General features: G+C 39.0%; 1 protein-coding gene across 1 annotated transcript; it reads right to left on the bottom strand.

Moving 5' to 3' along the window:
- Positions 1 to 21,837, bottom strand: zmp:0000000760 (collagen alpha-1(XXII) chain). The gene is made up of 27 exons (XM_026224743.1): positions 21,675 to 21,837; positions 20,939 to 21,051; positions 20,162 to 20,285; positions 18,815 to 19,208; positions 16,307 to 16,384; positions 16,126 to 16,227; positions 15,993 to 16,046; positions 9,060 to 9,113; positions 8,929 to 8,982; positions 8,787 to 8,840; positions 8,263 to 8,316; positions 8,110 to 8,163; positions 7,959 to 8,012; positions 7,270 to 7,323; positions 7,132 to 7,176; positions 6,990 to 7,043; positions 6,858 to 6,911; positions 6,438 to 6,491; positions 6,222 to 6,293; positions 6,111 to 6,146; positions 4,592 to 4,636; positions 4,465 to 4,497; positions 4,022 to 4,168; positions 2,769 to 2,945; positions 1,884 to 1,974; positions 935 to 1,012; positions 1 to 854 (listed from the first exon to the last, which is right to left on the bottom strand). The coding sequence occupies exons 2-27, from the start codon at positions 20,997 to 20,999 to the stop codon at positions 601 to 603; spliced, it is 2,331 nt and encodes a 776-aa protein (XP_026080528.1). The 5' UTR covers positions 21,000 to 21,051; positions 21,675 to 21,837; the 3' UTR covers positions 1 to 600.
- Positions 21,838 to 22,785: the final 948 nt, after the last annotated feature.

The raw sequence follows: 22,785 nt of genomic DNA on the forward strand, positions 1-22,785 counted from the left end.
TTATTGTGAAAATGTATATTTGTTTATTTTTATTGTTTTTTCTGAGTCATGGCAAATTTCTCAATTCATTACCTCTTTAGTTTTGAAGAACTTCAAATCCAGTAAAGGAACATGTTCTGGAGTAAGAAAAACATAAACCTTATGCTCTCGTCACCAGAACTACAGACGGCAGATTGAGCTTTATGGATTCAGCTCTAAATCTCCCATAATCAAATCACCAAAATGCACATAACCCATTACACAGCAATCACAAGGCAAGATAAAGAGAGAGAGAATTACACTTAGATATACATTTTTCATTTTTATTATAAACAGCATTTATTGCCTTTTTATAGATAATTTTTGAAACTACATATACATTTGTTCCTACTGTAGTATATGCCAACTCTGTTTCTATGTTTAAATTACCTTCATTTCTAAACCAGTTCTTGCAGTTTGTTGCAAGTCAGCATTTTGCAATGTTTAATCAGTTTTTCAGACTTTTGATGGACACATTTCAGTTTAATATTTACATTAATTATCATTCATGTCACAATTTCAGTTTCTAATCCTTCTGCCATAATATTATACACACGTCACTGTCTGACGTCCCAGGTGCTTTCACTGGCGTCCTCTAGACCTCGGAGTTGCCCGTTGAGGTGAACGTTGGGGTGTTTGTAGAGTTGCCTGCTGAGGTGCTTGTCGTGGTTGTGCATTAGAAGTAGCATTTAGTAAGGCACACCCAGATGTCAGACAAACCCCAGGAACTCCTCGTAGTCCAGGATGACCCCTCAATCCAGGCTGGCCAACATGGCCTCTCTCACCCATCCGACCTGGTTGCCCATCAAATGCTTGGCCAGGTCGCCCACGCTGACCTAGTTATGATATGTGAAAAATAATGTCAGGTGATGTTTCTATGATAAGAGAGGCTAATTCTGGTTTGTTGTTACGTTACCCTCTGGTCCCTGCTCTCCAATGTGGCCAGGAAGACCATGGCCTTTAGCTCCCTTGTCTCCTTGTTCACCCCTGTCACCTGTGGCAAACACATTACACTAAAATTAAAAACCATTTTAATGTGCAAATGCAAATAGATGTTGGTGGTAGTGATGGAAGATGGGATCATTTTACTGACTGTCTTGTGTGATCTCAATTATCAGAATTAACTAGTCATTTCATTCATTTGAGTGTCATTACATGTTACATTTTCAACAGTAGATTTCCAATCATCAGGAATCAGGAACTCATGATGCAGCCAAAGCTAATTTTTACTTTATTACTACTTTATGTCTTTCTTTTAATTTGTTATGTTATTCATAATAAATTAATCGTACATAAATGACCCATCACTAGTTGGATGAAGTGTTCTTTAGATATTCTGTCACAACAAGGTAATGTCGTTGGTAAGTTTTCTTTAAACACTTTGCTTGATCTATTCCTCAGTTGCACCTGTATACTCATTTGCCTCATTAATGCAGTTTGGCAGGGGAGTCGCACATCTGCTCGTGTTTAATAAAGCTATTTCTCTTCTTCTGCTGACGCTTGCAGACTAACATTGCTTAAGGACACATGTGCTGATTCGTTTTTATTTCTTGACACATCCCATTCCAAATGACAACAGTTCCTTGTGAAGATGAATCCATCAAATGGGCTGCTCAGTTTTCCAGCTGAGAAGTTTTTGTTATGCTGATTCACTGTGCATGGACATAGCCAAGAGCAATACAGGCAGATAACCTTTTATAACATTATTGCTTCTCTATATGATTATTTGTGAATTATTACGCTAGCTACATCAGTGCAACTGCATTTATTTGATGAGAACTTTGTGCTCCAACATGGTGGACCACCCTTGTATTGGTATATGTCTAATTAGCTACTGTTTGGACTACAGTGGGAAATTGGTTTACCTGGTGAGCCCTGTCTTCCTTGGTCACCGGGTTCTCCATAGAATCCCTGCTGCCCAATTTCTCCTTTAAGACCATCATTGCCAGGATCACCCTATTATAATGGTGTTTGCAGAAATAGTTGCAAATTTAGTTATTTTTAGCAATCAGTCATTTAGCAGACATTTTTTTTTCCACCAAAGAAGCAGTTATAGTCCCCCTGGAGCAGACTTTGGTGAAACATTTGCTTAACAGCTACTGACAAATGTGTATTTTGATGTATGGAAAATAGTAGCTTAGACATTCTGCAAAACATCTTATGCATTCCAAGGAAGAAAGTCATACAGATGTTTTTTTTTTTTTTTTTTTTTTGCTATGCTGATCCTCAAAAAGCCTCTTTATGTTGTGTACAGTTTTTTTCACAACCCTCAATTTTAACTTTTACATTTTGAATTTGAGGCTCTGTGAACTCTTATCCACCTTTGGGCCTCTTGAGTTAAAATGTTCGAGAAGTCTGAAAAAAAGATCTGCTTGAGAAATATGGAGAGGCTTTCCACTCCAGTGAAGGTGGGATTCTCTCCAAAAACCATTCAACACAGAGCAAGTGCCTCGTCTGTGACTTCCTATTTGTCTTCATGGGGATTTGGAAATTCTGAATGTTTTAATTCCAACCTATACAGCCAAACACTGCTGCTCGCTCTCCTGAGGCCCTCACACTATGTACATATCAGACTTGACCTAGAAGAAAGTTGATGTATGGACCATGTTCTTCCTCAGTTTACTATGGCAACGATAGGTTTATCATGTGCAAACTTTAATGTCTAAAACAAACCATATCTAAATGCCTTTTATTTCTAAGGCCAAGCTAAATTAAGACTGTTCCAAGGTTGCTGGAGGTGGGTAACTTACTGGAGGTCCAGATGGTCCTTTTGGTCCTGGGGGACCTGGAGCGCCCATTGGCACGTCTCCATAGAGCGGGCAGACAGCCGCACAAGTCCTTTTCACAGAGTTGGCGAATGTGGACATCTGCTCCAGAACCACCCTCTTGCAGACCTCGATAACATGTTGAGCAGGAAGAGTGGGGCCCTAAGAGAGAGATCATTACCATTGAAACACGGAACTCAGATCAGAGCACTTCTCGCCCGTGATAGTCTGGAAATGGGTGGCTGTGTAATGAAGGAGAAACAAATACGGCCAACAATATTTCACCAGCCTCATTATGGATTTACAGCCACACTAAATGAAAACCTTACCCTGAGCTGCAGAGAAAGCCACACTAATGAGAAAGCGTTTACTAGCGATCTTGACACCAAAATGGTTACCACATATTTCATGCATGCTACGCCAAGTGCCACAAGGACTGAATCTCGCAGAAGCTTTGAAAGCTTTGTCTGAAGGTGATGCTTGTTAGTCGGACGGGGTAATGCAAATGAAAACTCTTAACAAACTATTCATTTAGGTTAACGTAATAAGGGAAGATCTGAATTTCAGGCTAGGTAATTCTGCTATTTTATTTCTGATAATTCGGATTCTGATATTGTAAACATTATACATTTTGATATTGTAATGCATTGCAGTGTTTTGTAATATGACATCACAATGTGGTGGCAATACCCACCCCAGTTTATGTTTTAGTAACCAATACTATATATCACCAAAAGTTGCATTTTTAATCAGTTTCACACCAAGAACGATAACTATAAAGATATCTATAAAGATAACGATATTAGCGTCCACACCAGCGAACGATATCGTCTGTTTATTCTGAGCTTGTTACAGCAGGATTTTAAGTGATTCCAATGATATGGTTTCTCTTTGACTTCATCGTTATACTGTAGATATAGTTGTGGTGTGGACTCTGCTATTCTTTAATATCTAATATATATTTTTAGAACTATATCTTTATCATTATCTTTATAGTTATCATCCTTGGTGTGAACGGGCCTTTACAGTCTTTTCAGCCCTTACACATTGTAGAGCAATAAGACGAGGCAGTATTTTTTTAAGCAATAAGGTGACTGGCTCTTTGAACTGAAAGGGATGAAAAATTATTTTCTATATATTGCAAGTCAAGTCTTATGATTTCTCTTATTAAAAGGTCTGTCCCTTTCTTCTCCAAATGAAGGTTAGTTATGTGTTGAGAGTTGGATTTTCAGACTTACTGGTGGGCCTGGTGGGCCCTGAAAGCCCACTGGACCACCGTCTCCCCTCACTCCCTTGGAGCCTACACGGCCTTTTCTACCCAGATCTCCAGCAGGGCCTCGCTTTCCTCGACGTCCCTGTTGCCCTGGCACACCGGTGTCTCCTGCCTGGAAAACAAACAAATACAAACACACTCATAAACAAGCAGGTTCACTTTTATACTGTGTACATATTTCTGAATGATATCCCGACAGAACGTCTGGAATGAAATACGACATAGAACTCAAAAAATACGCTGATGTGGCAGTCGGTCGCGTCTTTCCAAAACCAGCTTTGTAAACGTAATCCAACTAGATTTCTGCTGCTGTTGTGGACAGACCAGACCCATCACTGCTAATGCTTAGAAGTTGTCTCCATGGTGTTGATTAAACAGAAATGTGAACAATCTCTGAGATGGTCTTACCCTGCCTTTAGGTCCTTTGACTCCCTTTGCACCCTGTGGAAACAATGTGGCGTTGTGAGAAACTAGAACCATATGATAATGGAAATGTGTCAACAGGAAAATGAAATGCATTTGAGTCAACAACTACCTTCTCCCCTTTGCTTGCCTGGACCCCTGGAATGCCTGTGTCACCCTGGAAGATGCAAAAGCTAGATTTGCAATTGATCCAATAAATGTGATTTGTAGTTCAAAATGAGTTGTCAAGGTGTTGCAAGGGGAAACCCTGAAATAATGGTGAGGCTTTTCATCACTTTGTGTTTGTGTGAAAAGAGAGCTGTAAAACTCAGAAGAAAACCATTTGCTGTAATGTGTCCTAATCGGAAAATTGCCCTGGAATTTGACACATTAGCCTGAGATCTAATTCTGTGTAGTCAACAGCTCTACAGATGCTCTACACGACAAACATGATGTTCCAAGTGTTTGCTACAATGTTCCTGCTACCAATGACTCTATTTTTTTTAGAATTCTTTCTGGATGGGTGAACATTTGAATTTTAAACCGAGGGTCCCATTTCTTTTGCTAAAATTAATAGTGGCAGGAACAAAACCGATACTTTCCATTTTCTAACTTTTGTATGCTTTCCATTTTTTAACCATGTATATTACATTACATAACTTTAATGCAACATCAGGCTGTTACCTTGATGGCCAGTTATTCAAATTTCACAAAGTATGTTCTGGTAAATGTGTCGCCAGTGCTTATGGCGAAATCCATTTGATGCTGAAACAATGTTTAGATAACAGATGACCACCGAGGGAAAAGACGTGTTTCTTTTAACACCACATTGTCCTTCACTATCTGACACTAGTCCCTGTGAATATTAGATTATTTTGAAATATGTCACTGGAAAGTCTTGTCTATAGTGACACATTTAAATGAAGTGTGGAGATCTTCTCAGAAGTTTAGATATCAGTGTAGGGCTAATGCTGGAATGGGATCAGAGCAGCCAGCAGTTTCAGTCTAACACACTTTGTAGTGGGAATGCACTCAGAGCCAAATCACTGTACACGCAGCCAAAAACTGCTGTGCTAACCAGTGAAGGGCAGACATGACTCCAGTGTGAAAACATGTTCTGTGCTTTCAGATGATGGCATGTGGGTCCTGGCTTTTCTCCATTTGCTTTATTGTAAATGGGTGAGTTCCCCCTTCTCAAGATGATATTGCAGCTATTTGTCAAGGTTTAAACAAACCTGATGACACGCTGTATTAGTATACATTTCACAAGTGTTTAAATGGTTGTCCATTACATCAGAGGGTTTGCTGATCACTGTGAATGCTCATAGCAGTGATTCCATATGTATAGATGCCAAAGGGATTCAGATTTATTTCAGACTGTGGATCCTGGGATATCTGGCTACACTAAGCCAATGTTGAAACACAATCTTATACATCTGCAGTGACCCCTCTATAAGTTTCTGCGTGACAGAACTTTGATGAGCTGATGGAGAAATATGTTAGATTTACAAGACAAGGTTTTTCTAAGAGATGATTTACATCACACCTTGTCCCCAGCCGTGTCTAGCCATTTTATTTGTGTTTTCAGCCTCTTGAAAAATGCCCTTTTAATGAGACAAAATTGGGTTTCATAATTTAGTGGAGATCCTTACCTTGGGACCTGGTCTGCCGGGTATTCCCATGTGCCCCTATGAAGACATGGCATGTTTTAGCATTTTGGATAGTATGAACTTTTATTTCAAAAGATTTGGAATATAGCTCACCGTTCTTCCAGGGGGCCCAATAAATCCTGGTCTTCCTGGCTTTGCAGCAGAGCCCTTGTAACCTTGCGGTCCCTGGAGATGACAGCACTTTATAAATCTACCGGAAGGCAGGGTGTATTTTTATGTCATAAAAGTCCAAAGTAAAATATTAAGGTGGTATTCACAAAAGTCACATATAGCTCAGTGCAGTGGTCATTTCTTCACACGTGCACTTACTGTTAATCCAGGAGGGCCCATTTCCCCCGGAGGCCCTTGTTCACCTTTTTCACCCTGTGTAAAATATTCAAGCATGTTACATAAGAACAAACAGAGATAGGAGTCATAAAGGACTTAAGCAGTAGTTTTTTCATCTGATTTCCTTAGAAGAATCTGTTTCCTTAATGATCCGTTTAGAATGTTTTGTGTATTTAACATAAATGTATATACAAACAATAAACAAAGTAAATTCCAGTATAGTACTGTAAGTGAAGAACTGCGGATTGGTTCACTGGAGAGTTTTGTGTTGCTCTGTCTTTTGTTAAATTCAGACTTTAAAAAAAATAGCTCTGCTGCTTTACACTAAGTAGCTAAATAGTGGTGTAAAGATACAACTTTGTGTTTCAGAGGAAGAATATCAGTCAATAATAGTTAGGTTACCCTTTCACCAACTTGTCCAAGTCTTCCCTCAGGTCCTTGTGGTCCTTGATAAGCCTGCATGTGGTAATACCATGAGATTAAAAGCAAGCTAGTGGCCATGAAACAAAGTTCAGCTGAAAGAGCAATCTGTACCTCAACTCCAGGGTCTCCATCTCGCCCTGGCAAACCTGGATCACCAACTATACCCTGAAATATTCAAAAGAACCAACACTAGACTTTCAACTCATTGGCAAACAAAGTATCTGTCATCATGACTGCTTGACAAGTGACCAACCTTTTCCCCTATTCCACCAACTTTTCCTTTTGGGCCTTGAATTCCCTGTGAAAAGTTAAAAAGATTTCTACTGTATGTGCCATCAATACATTTCCATCATCCATCTGTTTAAAGCAGCATGATTTTGTAACAACTTACTGGCTTTCCCTTTTCTCCAGGTGTTCCTCGTTCACCGGGATCTCCCACAATCCCCTGTCACAGAGCAGAGAAACAATATAAACGTCCAGTCAAATAAAAAAAAAAAGGCTAGCTTTGCTGCTTGTGGTGTCAACGGATTGTATTTGGCAAGATGTCCGCCAAGTTGGGTCCGAACCCTTATGTGATCTTAATTTTTCTCAAACCGCCACATTTTCAAAACTGGCATTTGTAAACAATTTTATTGATGTTCAAATTGTGTTTCTGCAGACAGTTTCATTCCTCTTCAAACCCCAAAGGATCAGGAGTTTCAGACTTGTGGTGTTTCCCATAACTTTTTTGTTCCTTTTACCAGCATGTAATGTTTTAAAAATAATAATAATAACAATCCTAATACTACTCTTTATTTATTCATATATATATATATATATATATATATATATATATATATATATATATATATATAATTATAATTATTAATTTTTTTAGGATAAAATACAACACAATTTTTTTTTTCTTTTTTTATGAGATTCACCCACAGAGTCCTTATAACTTTCACGTTGATCTCCATGAATACAGAACCTGCACATGCATAAATTATCCATGCATAAAATTTAAGATCACACCATTGGTATTAAATATCATGCAGCACATTGCTGAATGTCTGCAGCCTTTTTTTTTTTTTTTTTTACCTGCCGACCCCCTGGTCCTCGAGATCCTTCAGCTCCTGTTAAGCCTTCATTTCCCTGTTCCAAGAAGGAATGGGAATTGTGAGATTTTCGACTAAACACAGCATTAATGTTGTAGAGACAATAACAAACCAGAGTGAGGGAGAAAACATACCTTCACTCCCTGATAGCCCAAAATCCCCTCGTATCCCCGTTCTCCTGCTGCACCCTGGGAGATGTGGTGGGGAGCGAATGAGTCATTCATATCCTCAATAACACAATCCATCTCACATATATTTTATCGAAAGTGTTTTGCAACAGAACTTACAACTTCCCCCTGCTGGCCAGTCTCACCCCTCTCTCCAGGTGACCCTCGCACTCCCTTCGATAAGACGCATAACATAACACTTATATAATGTGCAATGAAAGTGAAAGTCATGACATTTGCCGAGTATGGTAGCCGATACTCAGAATTGGTGCTCTGCATTTAACCTATCCAAGAGCACACACACACAGCAGTGAGAAGTGAACACACACCCAGAGCAGCTATATATCCAGTGCCCTTGGAGCAACTGGGGGTTCAATTAAGCCATGGGTATTGAGGGTGGAGAAGAGTGCTGTTCATTCACTCCGTCCCACCTACAGCTCCTGCCAGCACTGAGAATCGAACCGGCAACCTTCTGGTAACTAGTCCGGCTTTCTAACCTTTAGGCCCCAGCTGACCCCAGATGCGTTGGTTACCTTGATGTGCTCAAGCTATGATACAGCACATCATTTTGTTGTGTATTACTTTTAAAATGTGGTTAAAAGGTGTCCAAAGGTGATTTAGCACTACACTAATGCTGATTTTACCTTATGACCTGAAGCTCCTTTTAACCCTTTCAGGCCTTTGGGTCCTCTGTCACCCTATGTGAGAGAAGAAGATTTGTTATTGCAAAACTTTGCAAAGCTACAAGGCCATCAACATGTGGCTCTGCACTTGATGATGTATTACCTCCTGGCCATGTGGTCCTCTCATGCCCTTTTCTCCCTTGATGCCTTCTTCACCCTGTGGAATGTGGGTTAACCATTTAGTGGATCTGTACAACAATGCCAACCAAGGAACTGTACAACGAACCCACTCACCTTAGGCCCAGGTTCTCCTATATGTCCATAATCTCCAGTGTTACCACGTATCCCCTGCAACAAGAAGTTCTGAGATGAATGCTTGCAAGCTTTCTTGTAATTGTAAATAATATGTAACAATGACAGCAGATGTAGACATAATTGGCAAATAATGTTGGCCAAAGACATAAAGAACTTGGTTTACGGTGCTGGAAAAAGGCAGCATGTATTCCACTATATGACAGCCTGGAGCTACAGAACGGCTGGAAATGGTTCCCTCCATGTTGGTATAAAAATGCACTTGACCAAACAAGATCCTTAGTCACACAACTGAACAACTGCCAGTAGCTTCCAGGGTTATAATGAAAAAAAAAAAAAAACTCAATTTAAAGGGCAAGCAATGGAAGTCTAAACTTCATAAGCCCTTCATAAGTGTTTTCTTTCTAATTTACTTTTATTAATATATAAGCAACAATGGATTAACAACATGATTTAATGCCTTAGAACAGTTGTTCTTGCATCATAGAGGTCAATTGTGAAAGTTGGACTGATTGTGTAATAAATGTTCCTTTCCTTCATTTGTAAACCATTATCAAGGTCCCCGGGTTTTTTTTTTTGTTTTTTTTTCACTGATCATTTGGAGTGAATTCATGTGGAATTCTCTGGAATTAATTTAAAGGGGTAGTTCACCCGAAAATGAAAATTGTGTCATTAATTACTCATCCTCATGTCGTTCCAAACCCATGAGACCTTGGTTCATCCTTGGAAGACAAAGATATTTTTGATGAAATCGTGGAGCTTTTTGACTCTGCATAGACAGCAAGGGAACTACCATGTTCAAGACCCAGACACAGTTAAGGACATTGTTAAAACAGTCCATGGGACATCAGTGGTTCAATCGTAATTTTATGAAGCTACAAAAATACTTTTTTTTGTGCGCAGACAATACTAAAATAAGGACAATTTCTCAAGTCGGGATTTAAACTAAGGACACCTATAGCTTGACGGCGCTGTATGTTGGCTAAAGCCACCAACACATCAACTAATTTAATAATGTCCTTACTACATATCTGACCCTTGAAAGTGGTAGTTCCCTTGCTTCAGAAAGCTTTGGATTTTATCTTACATGATTGGAATGACATGAGTGTGAGTAATTAATGATATAATTTAACTTTTTATGTGAACTATCCCTTTAAATACAGTGAAATGTGTTAAATGGAGCTGAGACACTATTTCACACTAGATATGTAAGCACAAGTAGCACATATTTCACTGCATGGTTAGGAGATAAGTCACCACTTTGCAGAAGTGGCAGTACAGCTATCAGTCTATTTTTGCTGAGCGTATCATGGTCAGCAAACACATGAGATGAGAGGTTTATTGTGTTTTTGAAAACACACTAGTGACAAAACACTATTTAAAGTAGCAGTTTATGCTAAAAAGTTATCTGTACTGCACAACATGTTATATTGTTAACGCCTTATATGGTTAGATGCAACATCATTGCATTAGAAGATTATTGCGATTGTAAACAAATGTTCTTGGCAGTGTGAAAGCACAATGGTTGCATACAGGGGTCCGCACGCGATCGTCCTAACAACCCCCCACCCACTCCCAATTACGCATTGCAGCTGCTCTTGTCTTGTTTACACACTTCTCATTGGTCCACACATTCTGTCACTGCTCTTTTGCATAATGTTGAACTTTACTCAACTTTCTCAAATTGCAATTGCTTTGCTCATGTCATGAAATGATTGGCCATTACCAAATGCTGAGTCACTTAACACAATAAGCAAGTAGTACCCTCAGTACATTGAGTTCTATGCTACAGCCAGATTGTGAAATTAGTGGAGTAACCTCTGAGAACAGGGGTATACAAAACACAGTAAAGACTTTTTCAAACTCCTCCTGGAACAGAAGAGACCACACACGGCAGCAGATGTAGAGTGTGTTTGCGTTGGAAACGCACTTGGTCGCCCCCAGCAAGAAGGCAGTAAACACAATGTTGCCACTCCGCAGCATATTCCATCAGCCAGGTCCACTCTTGCAGTGGCCTGACTGTACCGGATTATCAAAAGTGTGGCCATGTATCTGGCTGGGAGATTGTAGGAAAAAAGAAGGATAGAGCATGTGTGTTTTTGGAAAGACATGATAGTTTTTATGACCGATTTACAGAACCATCTTCAATGTTAATACTTTAAAAAGAGCTCTGACGCATGCTGTCGGGCTGACTTTTAAAGATATTATTCTAGCACACCACAGAGAACTGGACTCAGATAAAAGAGGTAAATTAGTCATAACTCCAGGGGGAAAGAATCAAGTTTACCGCCCAAGGTCGCTCACGAAACGCAAATGTATACTAGTGATTGGATCCTGATGCGCTGTGCCATGTCCTTTAATTAAGCTGATCGGCAGACATTGTCCTGTATATTTGCAGAGTCTGTTTAGACTCTAATAGCTTTGCTCCCTTTGAGTTTTTCTCAAAGAATCGGAGACTGACGCCACAACTGATTTTTCCATTTATTTATTTATACCACTGCAACTCGAAAGCAAATGGGTGTATGGTAAATATAACGATTCTGGAAGCATTTTAAATAATTTAGTCATGTTACGCATGGTGTCTCTGAACTTTTCTGACAGAGTGCAATAGTAGGGCTCCGGAAGCAAAAATACTATAATTTTTTCCATAGATAATTAGTTTTATGATGGTAATGTGTAAATCTATCAAGAACTACCATTACAGGCCAGAGAGGAGTGATGAGATTAGAGCCTGCCTTGATGAAATATCTATTTAAATTGAAATTAGCCTTCCTTCCTGTGTTACTTATAGTTCAGGTGAGGAAGTCGTGGCCTAATGGTTAGAGAGTCGGACTCCCAATCGAAAGGTTGTGAGTTCTAGTCCCGGGCCGGCAGGAATTGTGGGTGGGGGGAGTGCATGTACAGTTCTCTCTCGACCTTCAATACCATGACTTAGGTGCCCTTGAGCAAAGCATTGAACCCCCAACTGCTCCCTGGGCGCCGCAGCATAAATGGCTGCCCACTGCTCTGGGTCTGTGCACTTCAGATGGGTTAAATGCAGAGCACAAATTCTGAGTATGGGTTACCATACTTGGCAGAATGTCACGTCATAACCAGTTAAGCAATGGTGATTTGATAAGTTTTGTGTTGGTACAGTTGGCATTTGACCCACAATGTGCTAACAATAAATTAAGAAAGTCCATATTCTTTACAACGTGTTTTTGTAGTGATGAGCAAAGTAGCCAATCACAGACATATGTGTTGATTTCTTAAACACCTGTGATTGGACATTGCATTCACTCGCCTCTAAACTCAATTTTTTCCCTTTACGCTGACTCCTCTCACTGTAACACAATGTAAATAAGATATTAATTTATTATAAAGTAACTTTCTGATGTTGCGATTAACTGAAGTGACACATTTTTAGTGATTTTAAAAGAATGGCTATTTGCGCAAGTTCTAATCCTTTCGGAATATGAATAAAAGTTTTGTTTTTCATGCTGCTAACAGCCATATAGCCTATAGCCTGTACAAAAAGCAAAGTTTCAGGAGTGACAGCCTAAATCCCCCATAAATGCTGGATTTGTTCCGAATGAAAGAATAACATAATTTCTCAAAATAGTAAAAAGAAAAAGAATTATTTGTAAAGTAAATGACTAGTAAATATTGGACTTTTTTTGTACATTGCTATCCTTGTTGTGGTAAAAAAAGATAATAGTTTTACCGCACAGCAACAGTTATTTTCTATAATTTCATTTAAAAACACAGTAGGGGAAAGTGGGGTAAGATGAGCCATTTTTTACTTATATGGTCCTTGAGATAAGGGAAAATTATCCAGAAGTATAATAAAAGTATCTAAAGTAATTTCAGAATCATATTTATTTTCTTAAAACTAACTCAAGCAACATAACATATACATATATGACAAACTAATCAGTTGTGTAATATTGTATTAAAATACCAGTTTATACTTCAGAGATTTAACTTTAAAGGGGGGGTGAAATGCTCGTTTTCACTCAATATCCTGTTAATCTTGAGTACCTATAGAGTAGTACTGCATCCTTCATAACTCCAAAAAGTCTTTATTTTTATTATATTTATAAGAGAAAGATAGTCTGTACCGATTTTTCCCGGAAAAACACGAGCGCCTGGAGGCGTGACGTGTGGGCGGAGCTAAAGAATCACGAGCGCCAGTAGGCTTTTGAGTTGAGAGCATGTGGAAGCTGTGACACAGATCCAGAGGCTGAAATTTAACAAGAGCAGCATCAGCAAAGGCGGTATGCTATGTGGTATGTACTGAAACTGTATATATTTGCTTAGCGGTTTTGCAAAATGACTAAGTTCCACTTTATGTCGTCTTTTTTTTTTTTTTTTAAGCTGTAACGTTACATGTGGAAAGTGCAGTTAGATGACAACATCGCATGTTGTTTACTTGATGTGCTTACACGCTGATAGCTAAGTTAACAACACAGAGATATTTGAAGCAGTTTTACTCACCGCCTGCGGTTCCAACACACAATCGTGACTCTTTTCCGTTGGGACTGCATTATCCTTAAGAAATAAACGACGTGCAATCCGAAATGCAGGGAACAAACAAAAACACTTGCACAACTCCGTTGATGCTCTGTAAAAATTAACTCCATCCACTGGTCCCTTAATGCTGTTTCTCTTTTGGTAATCTGTGCAGGGTTGTCTTGCCCTGGCAACCAAAAACACACTTCTTTTGTGACTTTTCGCGACGCTCTCGCTCTGATCAGGCTGTGCTCAGCCTCTCTCTGCTCTGCTATATGGGAGCGCGCGCTCTTCCGGAAGAAGAGCGCGCACTTAGGACCCATATAAGGAAATTCCGCTCCATCTAACGTCACACAGAGCCATACTCGAAAAAAACTATCCGAAACTTGTGACAAACCGGAAGAGGTTTTTTTTGGAACAAAAATACTCCTTCAAACGTACAACTTAATTTTTGAAACTTTGTCCATGTTTAGCATGGGAATCCAACTCTTTAACAGTGTAAAAAACTCAGTATGCATGAAATAGCATTTCACCCCCCCTTTAACTTAGAGCTTTATGGTGGGGTAAGGTAAAATACTGGCTCAATTTACCCCACATCATTTGGCTCATTTTTTGTTAATTTTGTTTCATAGCTGCTGTTTTGGAAAAACCTAGCTTGCTTACGAATTCAGGCTAATATTAAGCTTAATCCTTTGCATGGCATTATATGTTGATAAAACACCTATTATGGATATAAATATTTCTTAGACCTGGATACATTTACTTAATGTAACGGCCATTACATCTGTTATGCTAAAATTTGACTTTGACAAGTAAATGGGTGCCTTCTACTCCTCCCTTGTGTTTCTTCTTTTCACAGTCTGGCAGAAATTATGAGTGGTTCCAAAATATTTGGTCACATGATTTCAAACCACATGGATGTGGTGTGGATTGGATTTGTAAAATTGGGGTTTTGTGCGGTTCAGGCTAAAAACAGCTAAAGGGATTTGAGCCATGCAATGTATGCCAAAAAAAATGCTTGTTTGTTGCCTGTCTGAACAAAGCCAAGAAGCGCTTAGAAACCTTCCCAGAAAACTAGAGACAGTTGAAGCTTTCAAGTTTATGCAAGACATTTAGAATGTAGACATCTCAGATAAGTGTTTATCATAAGGTGTTAAGGTTTGGCTGGTTAGCATGCCACTGTTAACCTTCATCAGATCTTAAAAATATTTTTCTCTATCATCAGCCATTAAATGTAGTCTGATTATATTACATAAGAAATAATAATACAGTAGATGCTTTCCCATGCCTAACTCCTTTTTTGGAGGGTTCTTAAAAGCAAGAAATGGTTCATGGGCATTGTCATGATGTCACGTTAATGTGATTAATTACATGGAATTTACAGCTCATATTAGTGCCTGGAAAACTTCATTGTTCCATGAGCGAAGACGGTAGGTTTCAAATCTAATACTTCAAAGAAGTATTATTCTATTCTTAAAAAAAAAAAAAAAATCTAACTACCTTTCTAATCTTTTTGTGTTCTATTTTCTTTTCATGTATCATGCAATTACGGGTGTGTGTGTGTGTGTGTGTTTGTGTGTGTGTGTGTGTGTGTGTATATATATACTTCAACTTGCTCTATTCTTTTTCTATTCTGTTTTCTTTTTATTTAGTATATCATGTAAAAGCGTGTACTGTATTAAGCTAACTGAGACTTCTTATACCACTTATATATCATTGCTCTTTTTGTTGTTTTTGATTGTTCCACTGTCCTCATTTGTAAGTCAATTTGCATAAAAGTGTCTGCTAAATGAATAAATGTAAATGTAAGTACCATGGTCTGCAAAGAAGTTCCATTGAGATGAATGCCTATTGTAACATAGCTTTCAGCAGGTATTACAGACCTCCATGGTTCGTCCTTTCAAGAGTGCCCGCAAGTGTAACGCTGTGCACACAAGTGGTTTTATACATTCTTAATTTTTCCAAACACCACATACCTATCATACAAGTACATAAATTATGGGCTTTAGCTAGCGTACAATGGCAACAGCCGATCACTAACTAAATAATAAAGTAATTACTGCTGCTGTCAGTAAATACAAATCTAGCACAGGATGCTCTGCCGAATGAGACAAGCCACAGTGTTTGCCATTTTCTCAAAGCGAGTCCTGACTCTTGTTTCCATCGTGCTGTACTTTGGTTCTGCTCCTACTGCCATTTTCCACAACTTCACTTCCCAGGCAGGATCTATTCCAGGTGAATTCCCTCTCTCCTCCATCTCTTCTTTCAATCCTCTCTGCTTGCTTACACTCCTGACAGTGCATGTTTGTCAATTAATACCCTCTCATTAAACCCAAGTGACCAGCGACTACTGCTTGTTGTTTGCCCAACTCAAACACAGCAGAGTCCCACACTACGGTGAGAGATTTCAGACAGAACTCTTACCCAGTTTCCTTCTCTGCCTGGGTCTCCCGTATTACCTGGCAGGCCTCTGTGACCCTACGGAGGAAGGACACACTTGTAGAGATTGTATAGCAGAGTTGATTGTTTAAGAAGAGAGAACCGAGGTTTTGGCCACCTTGGGTCCTGGGCGTCCCTGGACACCCGGCTGTCCCTGTACGCATTTACAGGTGGCTCTTCCTCTTCCAGCAGTTAAGCCAATCTCAGCATATCCTCCGCACTGTTGAGGAACATCAGCTGATCAGATGAAAGCTCATGCAGAAGAGGGCAAGAGCCCACACACGGGACAGCTGACTCACCACACTGGAGAGCTCACAGCAGCCTTCAGAGTATGCCTGATCCGCATCGCAGGAGACCTCCATCTTTTGCAGATCCACCTGCACAAGCACGTATAGCTTATCAATGTTCTTTCACTTGGGATACATTTACAAAATAAATATTTTTCGAGTGTTATTAGTATACTTCTCCACTAATAACAAGCAAATATAAATTGATTATAAGTATATAATTCAGAATGCTTTGCTGTTGACTTGAATTTACACTACTATAAAGAAAACTCAAAGAAAAACTCAAAATTCCACAGTGTGGATAAACTGTAAGTACAGCATACATTATAAATGAACTTGTATTGCTGCAATAGCAAATAAGAACTTAGATGTTTACTAGTTGTGTACTCAAAAGTTTACTACTGTTATGCTTAAATCTATGTGTTTGTAAACTACAAATCTGGGCTGCATTCCAGTTCATTTTTAGAAACGCACTCATGAACTTTCCTGACCACTTACCCTCAGGGGAATCCCCCACACCATTTTAAAGTGCATTCCACTTTGTCAAGTGGATGGGGGAAGTTTACATTGACATACCCTCGACCCCTCGATTTTGACTGAGGGAGCAAGTCTGATTCATATGCTTCATATGCACACTTCAGGCCACTCTGTAGAGCGCAATGCAACACATCTATGACGTCATCATATATCACGTTTAATTCATCCCCACCCCAGACAACTCTATAAAATACAGGTGCTGGTCATATAATTAGAATATCATCAAAAAGTTGATTTCACTAATTCCATTCAAAAAGTTAAACTTTTATATTATATTCATTCATTACACACAGACTATATATTTCAAATGTTTATTTCTTTTAATTTTGATGTTTATAACTGACAACTAAGGAAAATCCCAAATTCAGTATCTCAGAAAATTTGAACACACTGTGTGCATGTCCCAAGTCCTGTTGGAAAATGAAATCTGCTTCTCCATAAAGTTGGTCAGTGCTCTAAAACTTCCTGGTATACGGCTGTGTTGACCTTTGACCTCAGAAAACACAGTGGACCAACACCAGCAGACGACATGGCACCGCAAACCATCACTGACTGTGGAAACTTCACACTGGACCTCAAGCAACGTGGATTGTGTGCCTCTTCTCTCTTCCTCCAGACTCTGGGACCCTAATATCCAAAGGAAATTCAAAATTTACTTTTATCAGAGAACATAACTTTGAACTACTCAGCAGCAGTCCAGTCCTTTTTGAAGCGAGACAATTCTGACGCTGTCTGTTGTTCAAGAGTGGCTTGACTCAAGGAATGCAACAGCTGAAACCAATGTCTTGCATACGTCTGTGTTTAGTGGTTCTTGAAGCACTGACTCCAATTGCAGTCCACTCTTTGTGAATCTCCCCCACATTTGTGAATGGGTTTTGTTTCACAATCCTTTCCAGGGTGCGGTTGTCCCTATTGCTTGTACACTTTTTCTACCACATCTTTTCCTTCCCTTCACCTCTCTATTAATGTGCTTGGACACAGAGTTCTGTGCACAGCCAGCCTTTTTTGCAATGACCTTTTGTGTCTTGCCCTCCTTGTGCAAGGTGTCAATGGTCGTCTTTTGGACAACTGTCAATCCAGCAGTCTTCCCCATGATTGTGTAGCCTACGGAACTAGACTGAGAGATCATTTAAACGCTTTGCAGGTGTTTTGATTTAATTAGCTGATTAGGCGTCAGGTGTCTTCAATATTGAACCTTTTCACAATATTCAAATTTTCTGAGATACTGAATTTGGGATTTTCCTTAGTTGTCAGTTATAAACATCAAAATTAAAAGAAATAAACATTTAAAATATATTAGTCTGTGTGTAATGAATGAATATAATATACAAGTTTCACTTTTTGAATGTAATTAGTGAAATCGGCACCTGTATAAATGATTTTCTTTTGTTTGTTTGTTTTTTTTTTTTTTTTTTTTTTTAACAGCCCAAGCATACCTATATACCTATAGAATCCTGTGCCAATTTGTAAGGAGAAAATGCAAACAATATACCAACTCCATAGCAGATTGTTAGTGGACAAGGGCTTAGGACGTTCCAATTCAACCCATTTCAAGGGTTCTGCCTGTAATCAATGACATGCATCCGAGTAAATGAGACAGAAGATAGTTAGCTAGTGAAGGGCATAAAGTAAACTGGAAGACAGCCTTAGTCTCAAAACATTTTAAAACTTAAAAACTCAAGTTTACCTAATAAAATTGTCTCAATTTAATGAAGAAGCAGGTCGACCATAATGGCAACTCTAAGATCTTCCATTTTCTCTGAAAGCCCTCTTTTTTCTACTCTACATATTCAAACTTAGCATGTTGCAATAGATTATAAGATCAATAATTAATCATGGATTAAATAAAAATTTAGTTTTTTCCTTTTTCTGCAAAATATCACCTTTTGCATTCCACATAATTCATTGTTTTAATGGTGACCATTTCTACTCAGCCAGATAATTCCTTGTAAAACAGTACTTAAGCCTGTCGCTGGTACTCACCGAAATCGAGCGGTCCCCTACAGCCCTCTTGACGATGGAGGTAAAACCTTGCCGGATCACGGGCCGTGGCTCATCCAGAGGCTCCACGCTGATCTCCTCACAGTCCACCAGCAGCTTCACCTGCTCTCCTTTTACACTCAATGCAAGCTTGTGCCACTCACCGTCAAAGAGTTTTTCCACCCTCTGAAAGGTCCGCAGCATCTGTGTACCTTGTGGGCTGGTGTAGAAGAAGTCCAGGGTTTTGGTGTTGCCCTGAAAACGTAGGCCCACCTGGTCCCGGCCTTCAGGATCACTGACTTGCCACAGATTCCAGGATGTTTTAGCAGTGTCCCTGGGCACTTTGAAGGTGGCAATGACAGAGTAGTCAGACGGCAGACCATCCGGGTAGATGATGCTGGATGGAGAGATGGGTAAGTGCATATGCGCAGTTCACAGGGAAAGGAGAAATGAATATTTCAGTGCATACAAAGCCAAAGAAAAATCAACCGCTGAACACCACAAAGTCACTCATGAAGACCTGCCTCTGCTGAAAGAGACCCTTAAAACTCCCCACCACCAATGCAGAAACTAATGTAGGCCTAGAACTCAGCCAGTTCAAATTTGTGAAAATATAACAGTATCACAACAATAATAATAGATTTAGTGGTCACCATAGTACTTTGAAATATGGAACACCATAATTAAAAACTTGCTAATAGCTTGATAACTATGGTCTTTTGCAGTGACCTTTTGTGAAGTTTTGCATTAATCTAAACCAAATGTTCTCCAATTGATTCCAATTCAGTTTTCTGCTCCTGTTGGTTTTTAAAGAGAACCAGTTTGTTGAAATTAGCAGTTAATGTTTCCAAGAATAATGGTCATTTACGCACAGTGTGGTTCCACTGCGCGCTCGTTTTCTATTTTGATGTTGTTGATCACATTTTGCATTGACATATGGTGGTTGTTTTACAGTCATGTACTTCTCATGATTATTTGGTCAAGTAGGGGATGTTAGTGGGAGGTATTGTTGGCCCACACACAGGAAAGGAAAGACCCAGCACATGCCATAACCACAGCTGACACACAGGAACAGCTGCTGACGCTTGAGAAAGACGTGAGAATATAATGCCAACATTTCAGGACAATGACTGAGCTGTTTAGGAACAGACAGCTCTGTGTATGCATGCTGTATAACGTGAGCATATATCTGATAAAACTCGAATCAAACATCAGATCATAGTAGTGGTAGTAGATTCTGGGAAGCAGGAGCAGGAAATGAAAGATATTGTTTGGAGACGAGCATGATTACACTCAGTGGAAAAGCAGAAAGAGTGGAAAAGTATTATGTCAGAAGGACGATATAAATACCTTGTGCTCTTCTTGAGGTGGAGGGATGGGTTAACCCGGTACGCCACCGCGTCAGGTTCAGACCCGTTGACCCTTCTCACCCCTCTAGACTCGGACAAGCCAAACTCTTCCAACAGGTCATATGCTAAAAATAAAAGCAAATGGGACACTCAAAAAAAGGGGAATTTCAAGATCGATTTCACTGTGTAATATTCCCAAATGAATTTTAAAAGATTAAATGCAACTGAGGCCAAGTTTTTCAATTATTTACAATAGTCTGACACAGTTTATGGATTTACTTAAGCTACAAAACTTTGATGGTGATTGACAGTCTAAATGAAAAAGAAAAAAAAGAAAGAAACTCCAATGAACTGACTGAAGTCTAAGTCATGATTTATTCTCTAGTGATATGGGAGAAAAAAAGAAAATGAAAAAAAGAATCCTAAAGAATGGAAAGTTTGGGATATTTAAATGGAATCTGGATTTGGAATTAAGCTGACAGATCAGTTTCCACAAAAAAAAAAAAAAAAAAAAAGGAGTGACAGAGACAGTTCAATCATCATCAAGTAGCCCTACTGCACGGATGATGATATATACCAGCCAGGAATGACTTAAACTGGTCCGTGCTTCCCTCTACTGGTCAACAAGTGGAGCAATTATTCTCACTGTAGCTCACCTGATACCTTGCTGTCAGTAGTTGCTTTCAGAATAATCTGAGATTCTATTCAAATTTGTGGTAAAATTATTTTACGTTGAAACACATATCCTGACATGGTACTGGATTTTGCAGATTCTTACTTGCTAATTCCTGACATCTTACAAGGCCAGAGACAGCCAGCAGGACTGTGATGACCAGCATTTTGTTCAGAGCTGGAGCTTTTGAAATGAAGATGGTTAGAATTTAAATGTGCCTGCAGAGGGAGAAAGATTGCAAATATAATAGCAGAAACAAATTTATAGCACTGACATGCAGACCCTGTATAATTGGAATAGAAAATGAAATATTACACAAATGCTCACTGAAAATACAAATTTCATCAAACAATGGAAAAATGTTCATGGAAAACAACATTATTTAGCACTAGAAAAATTCTGCTATTAATATAAATGTGATATAAACTTACTTTTCAAATGCATTTAAAATGAGGAGATTACTGCTAGGAGATAACACTGGCAACATTTTTGGCAAAACTCTCTTTTGTACATAATTCGATGCATTTATGATAAAACACATGATTATTTCTTTGTAAGCACTCTTTTAAAGTGAATATTTCAGTGGAAAACCTAGGACAATCAGTATTAAGAAAAAAAATACTGATGTATGCACTAATTAAAATGCATTAAAACAGTACAGTACATTTGAGTTCAACTTTACAATACAAACCAAGAAAAGTTTACATACATGACAAATGCTGAATAAAAATGGTTTAACGCTGAGTGTGATATGCAATCTTCAGAAGTTCACATTTTAATTGAACTAAACAGCAGTTGCTTTTAAATTTATATCTTCTATAATCATTTGTCATTTACTTACATATCCTTCCGAAGCAAGTTCACTGCAGGTTGCTCCTTGGCTGTTCCCGCAGTGATCATAAAGACTATTTTAAAGAAGCATATCTGGTCCCAACAATGACTTCAGCCTAAACCTGCTTAGAAGAAAACCTGATCCATGAGCTCCACTCCACCCTCGGGCCCAAGAGGCCTTCATCCCTCTAGCACATTATCCTATGCAAACACTGACCTCCGCATTCTTCACACCATCATTCTGCAGTCAGATGTTGCTGTTTGGGGCACAACTTTAGCCATGTTGGTGTGTTTATGCTCATTTCAGGTGGGCAGTGATGTTTAGGCACCTGTATCATAAATGTTAAATGCAGATTTGTGCATATACTATGGCTGCTGCCATAAAAATGACAACTCGATTTTTAAAAAGACTACAGTAGACCCCACACCCTCCACCACCACCAAAAAAAAGCCCCAATTTGGTCTAAAAGCACTAATTTGAGCACTAAATGCTACCCATACTGCGTGCTGAATTTTCAGATAGGAAAGGCATTAAAAACAAGAAAAGGCAAACTATCTCTTAGTCTGCAGCAGACAGTGGATCACTGTCTAGATAGCACTAGGAGACAGATGTAGTATGTCACAGATAGGCACTAGCAGAGCTCTGCAAACATTCTGTAGGCCACAAACTGACCTGCTTCTAAACTATTAACCAGGCTTTAGTGGGAATGCTTATAAAATAAAATCAACATTTTTTTGTCCATTTGTAAAGAGACACCTCTGTACCTTATCTGCCCTTAAAAGGTAGCTACTGTATAAGTACCTTAGAATTACTGGAGTGAAAACATTGTGTAGAGTTTACCTAGAGTACTCAAAATGTCATGACTAAACATTTCTGATACATATTTTGAGAAAACAAGCACTCCTTGCCTACAATCGCAGCATTATTTATTTATTTATTTATTTAACTGCCATCTTAAAAGGTTCAAATGGTGTGATTTAAATTTACTGTGTTACAAGCTGTTGGTGCATAAAGAAGATCTGTAAAGTTGCAAGACTAAAGTCTCAAACCCAAAGAGATATTCTTTCTGAAATTTAAGAGTCAGCCCTAAAATGGCATGGCTCAAGATTTGAATAACGCT

Source organism: Carassius auratus, chromosome 38 (genome assembly GCF_003368295.1).
Source record: "Carassius auratus strain Wakin chromosome 38, ASM336829v1, whole genome shotgun sequence".
Lineage (NCBI taxonomy): Eukaryota > Metazoa > Chordata > Actinopteri > Cypriniformes > Cyprinidae > Carassius > Carassius auratus.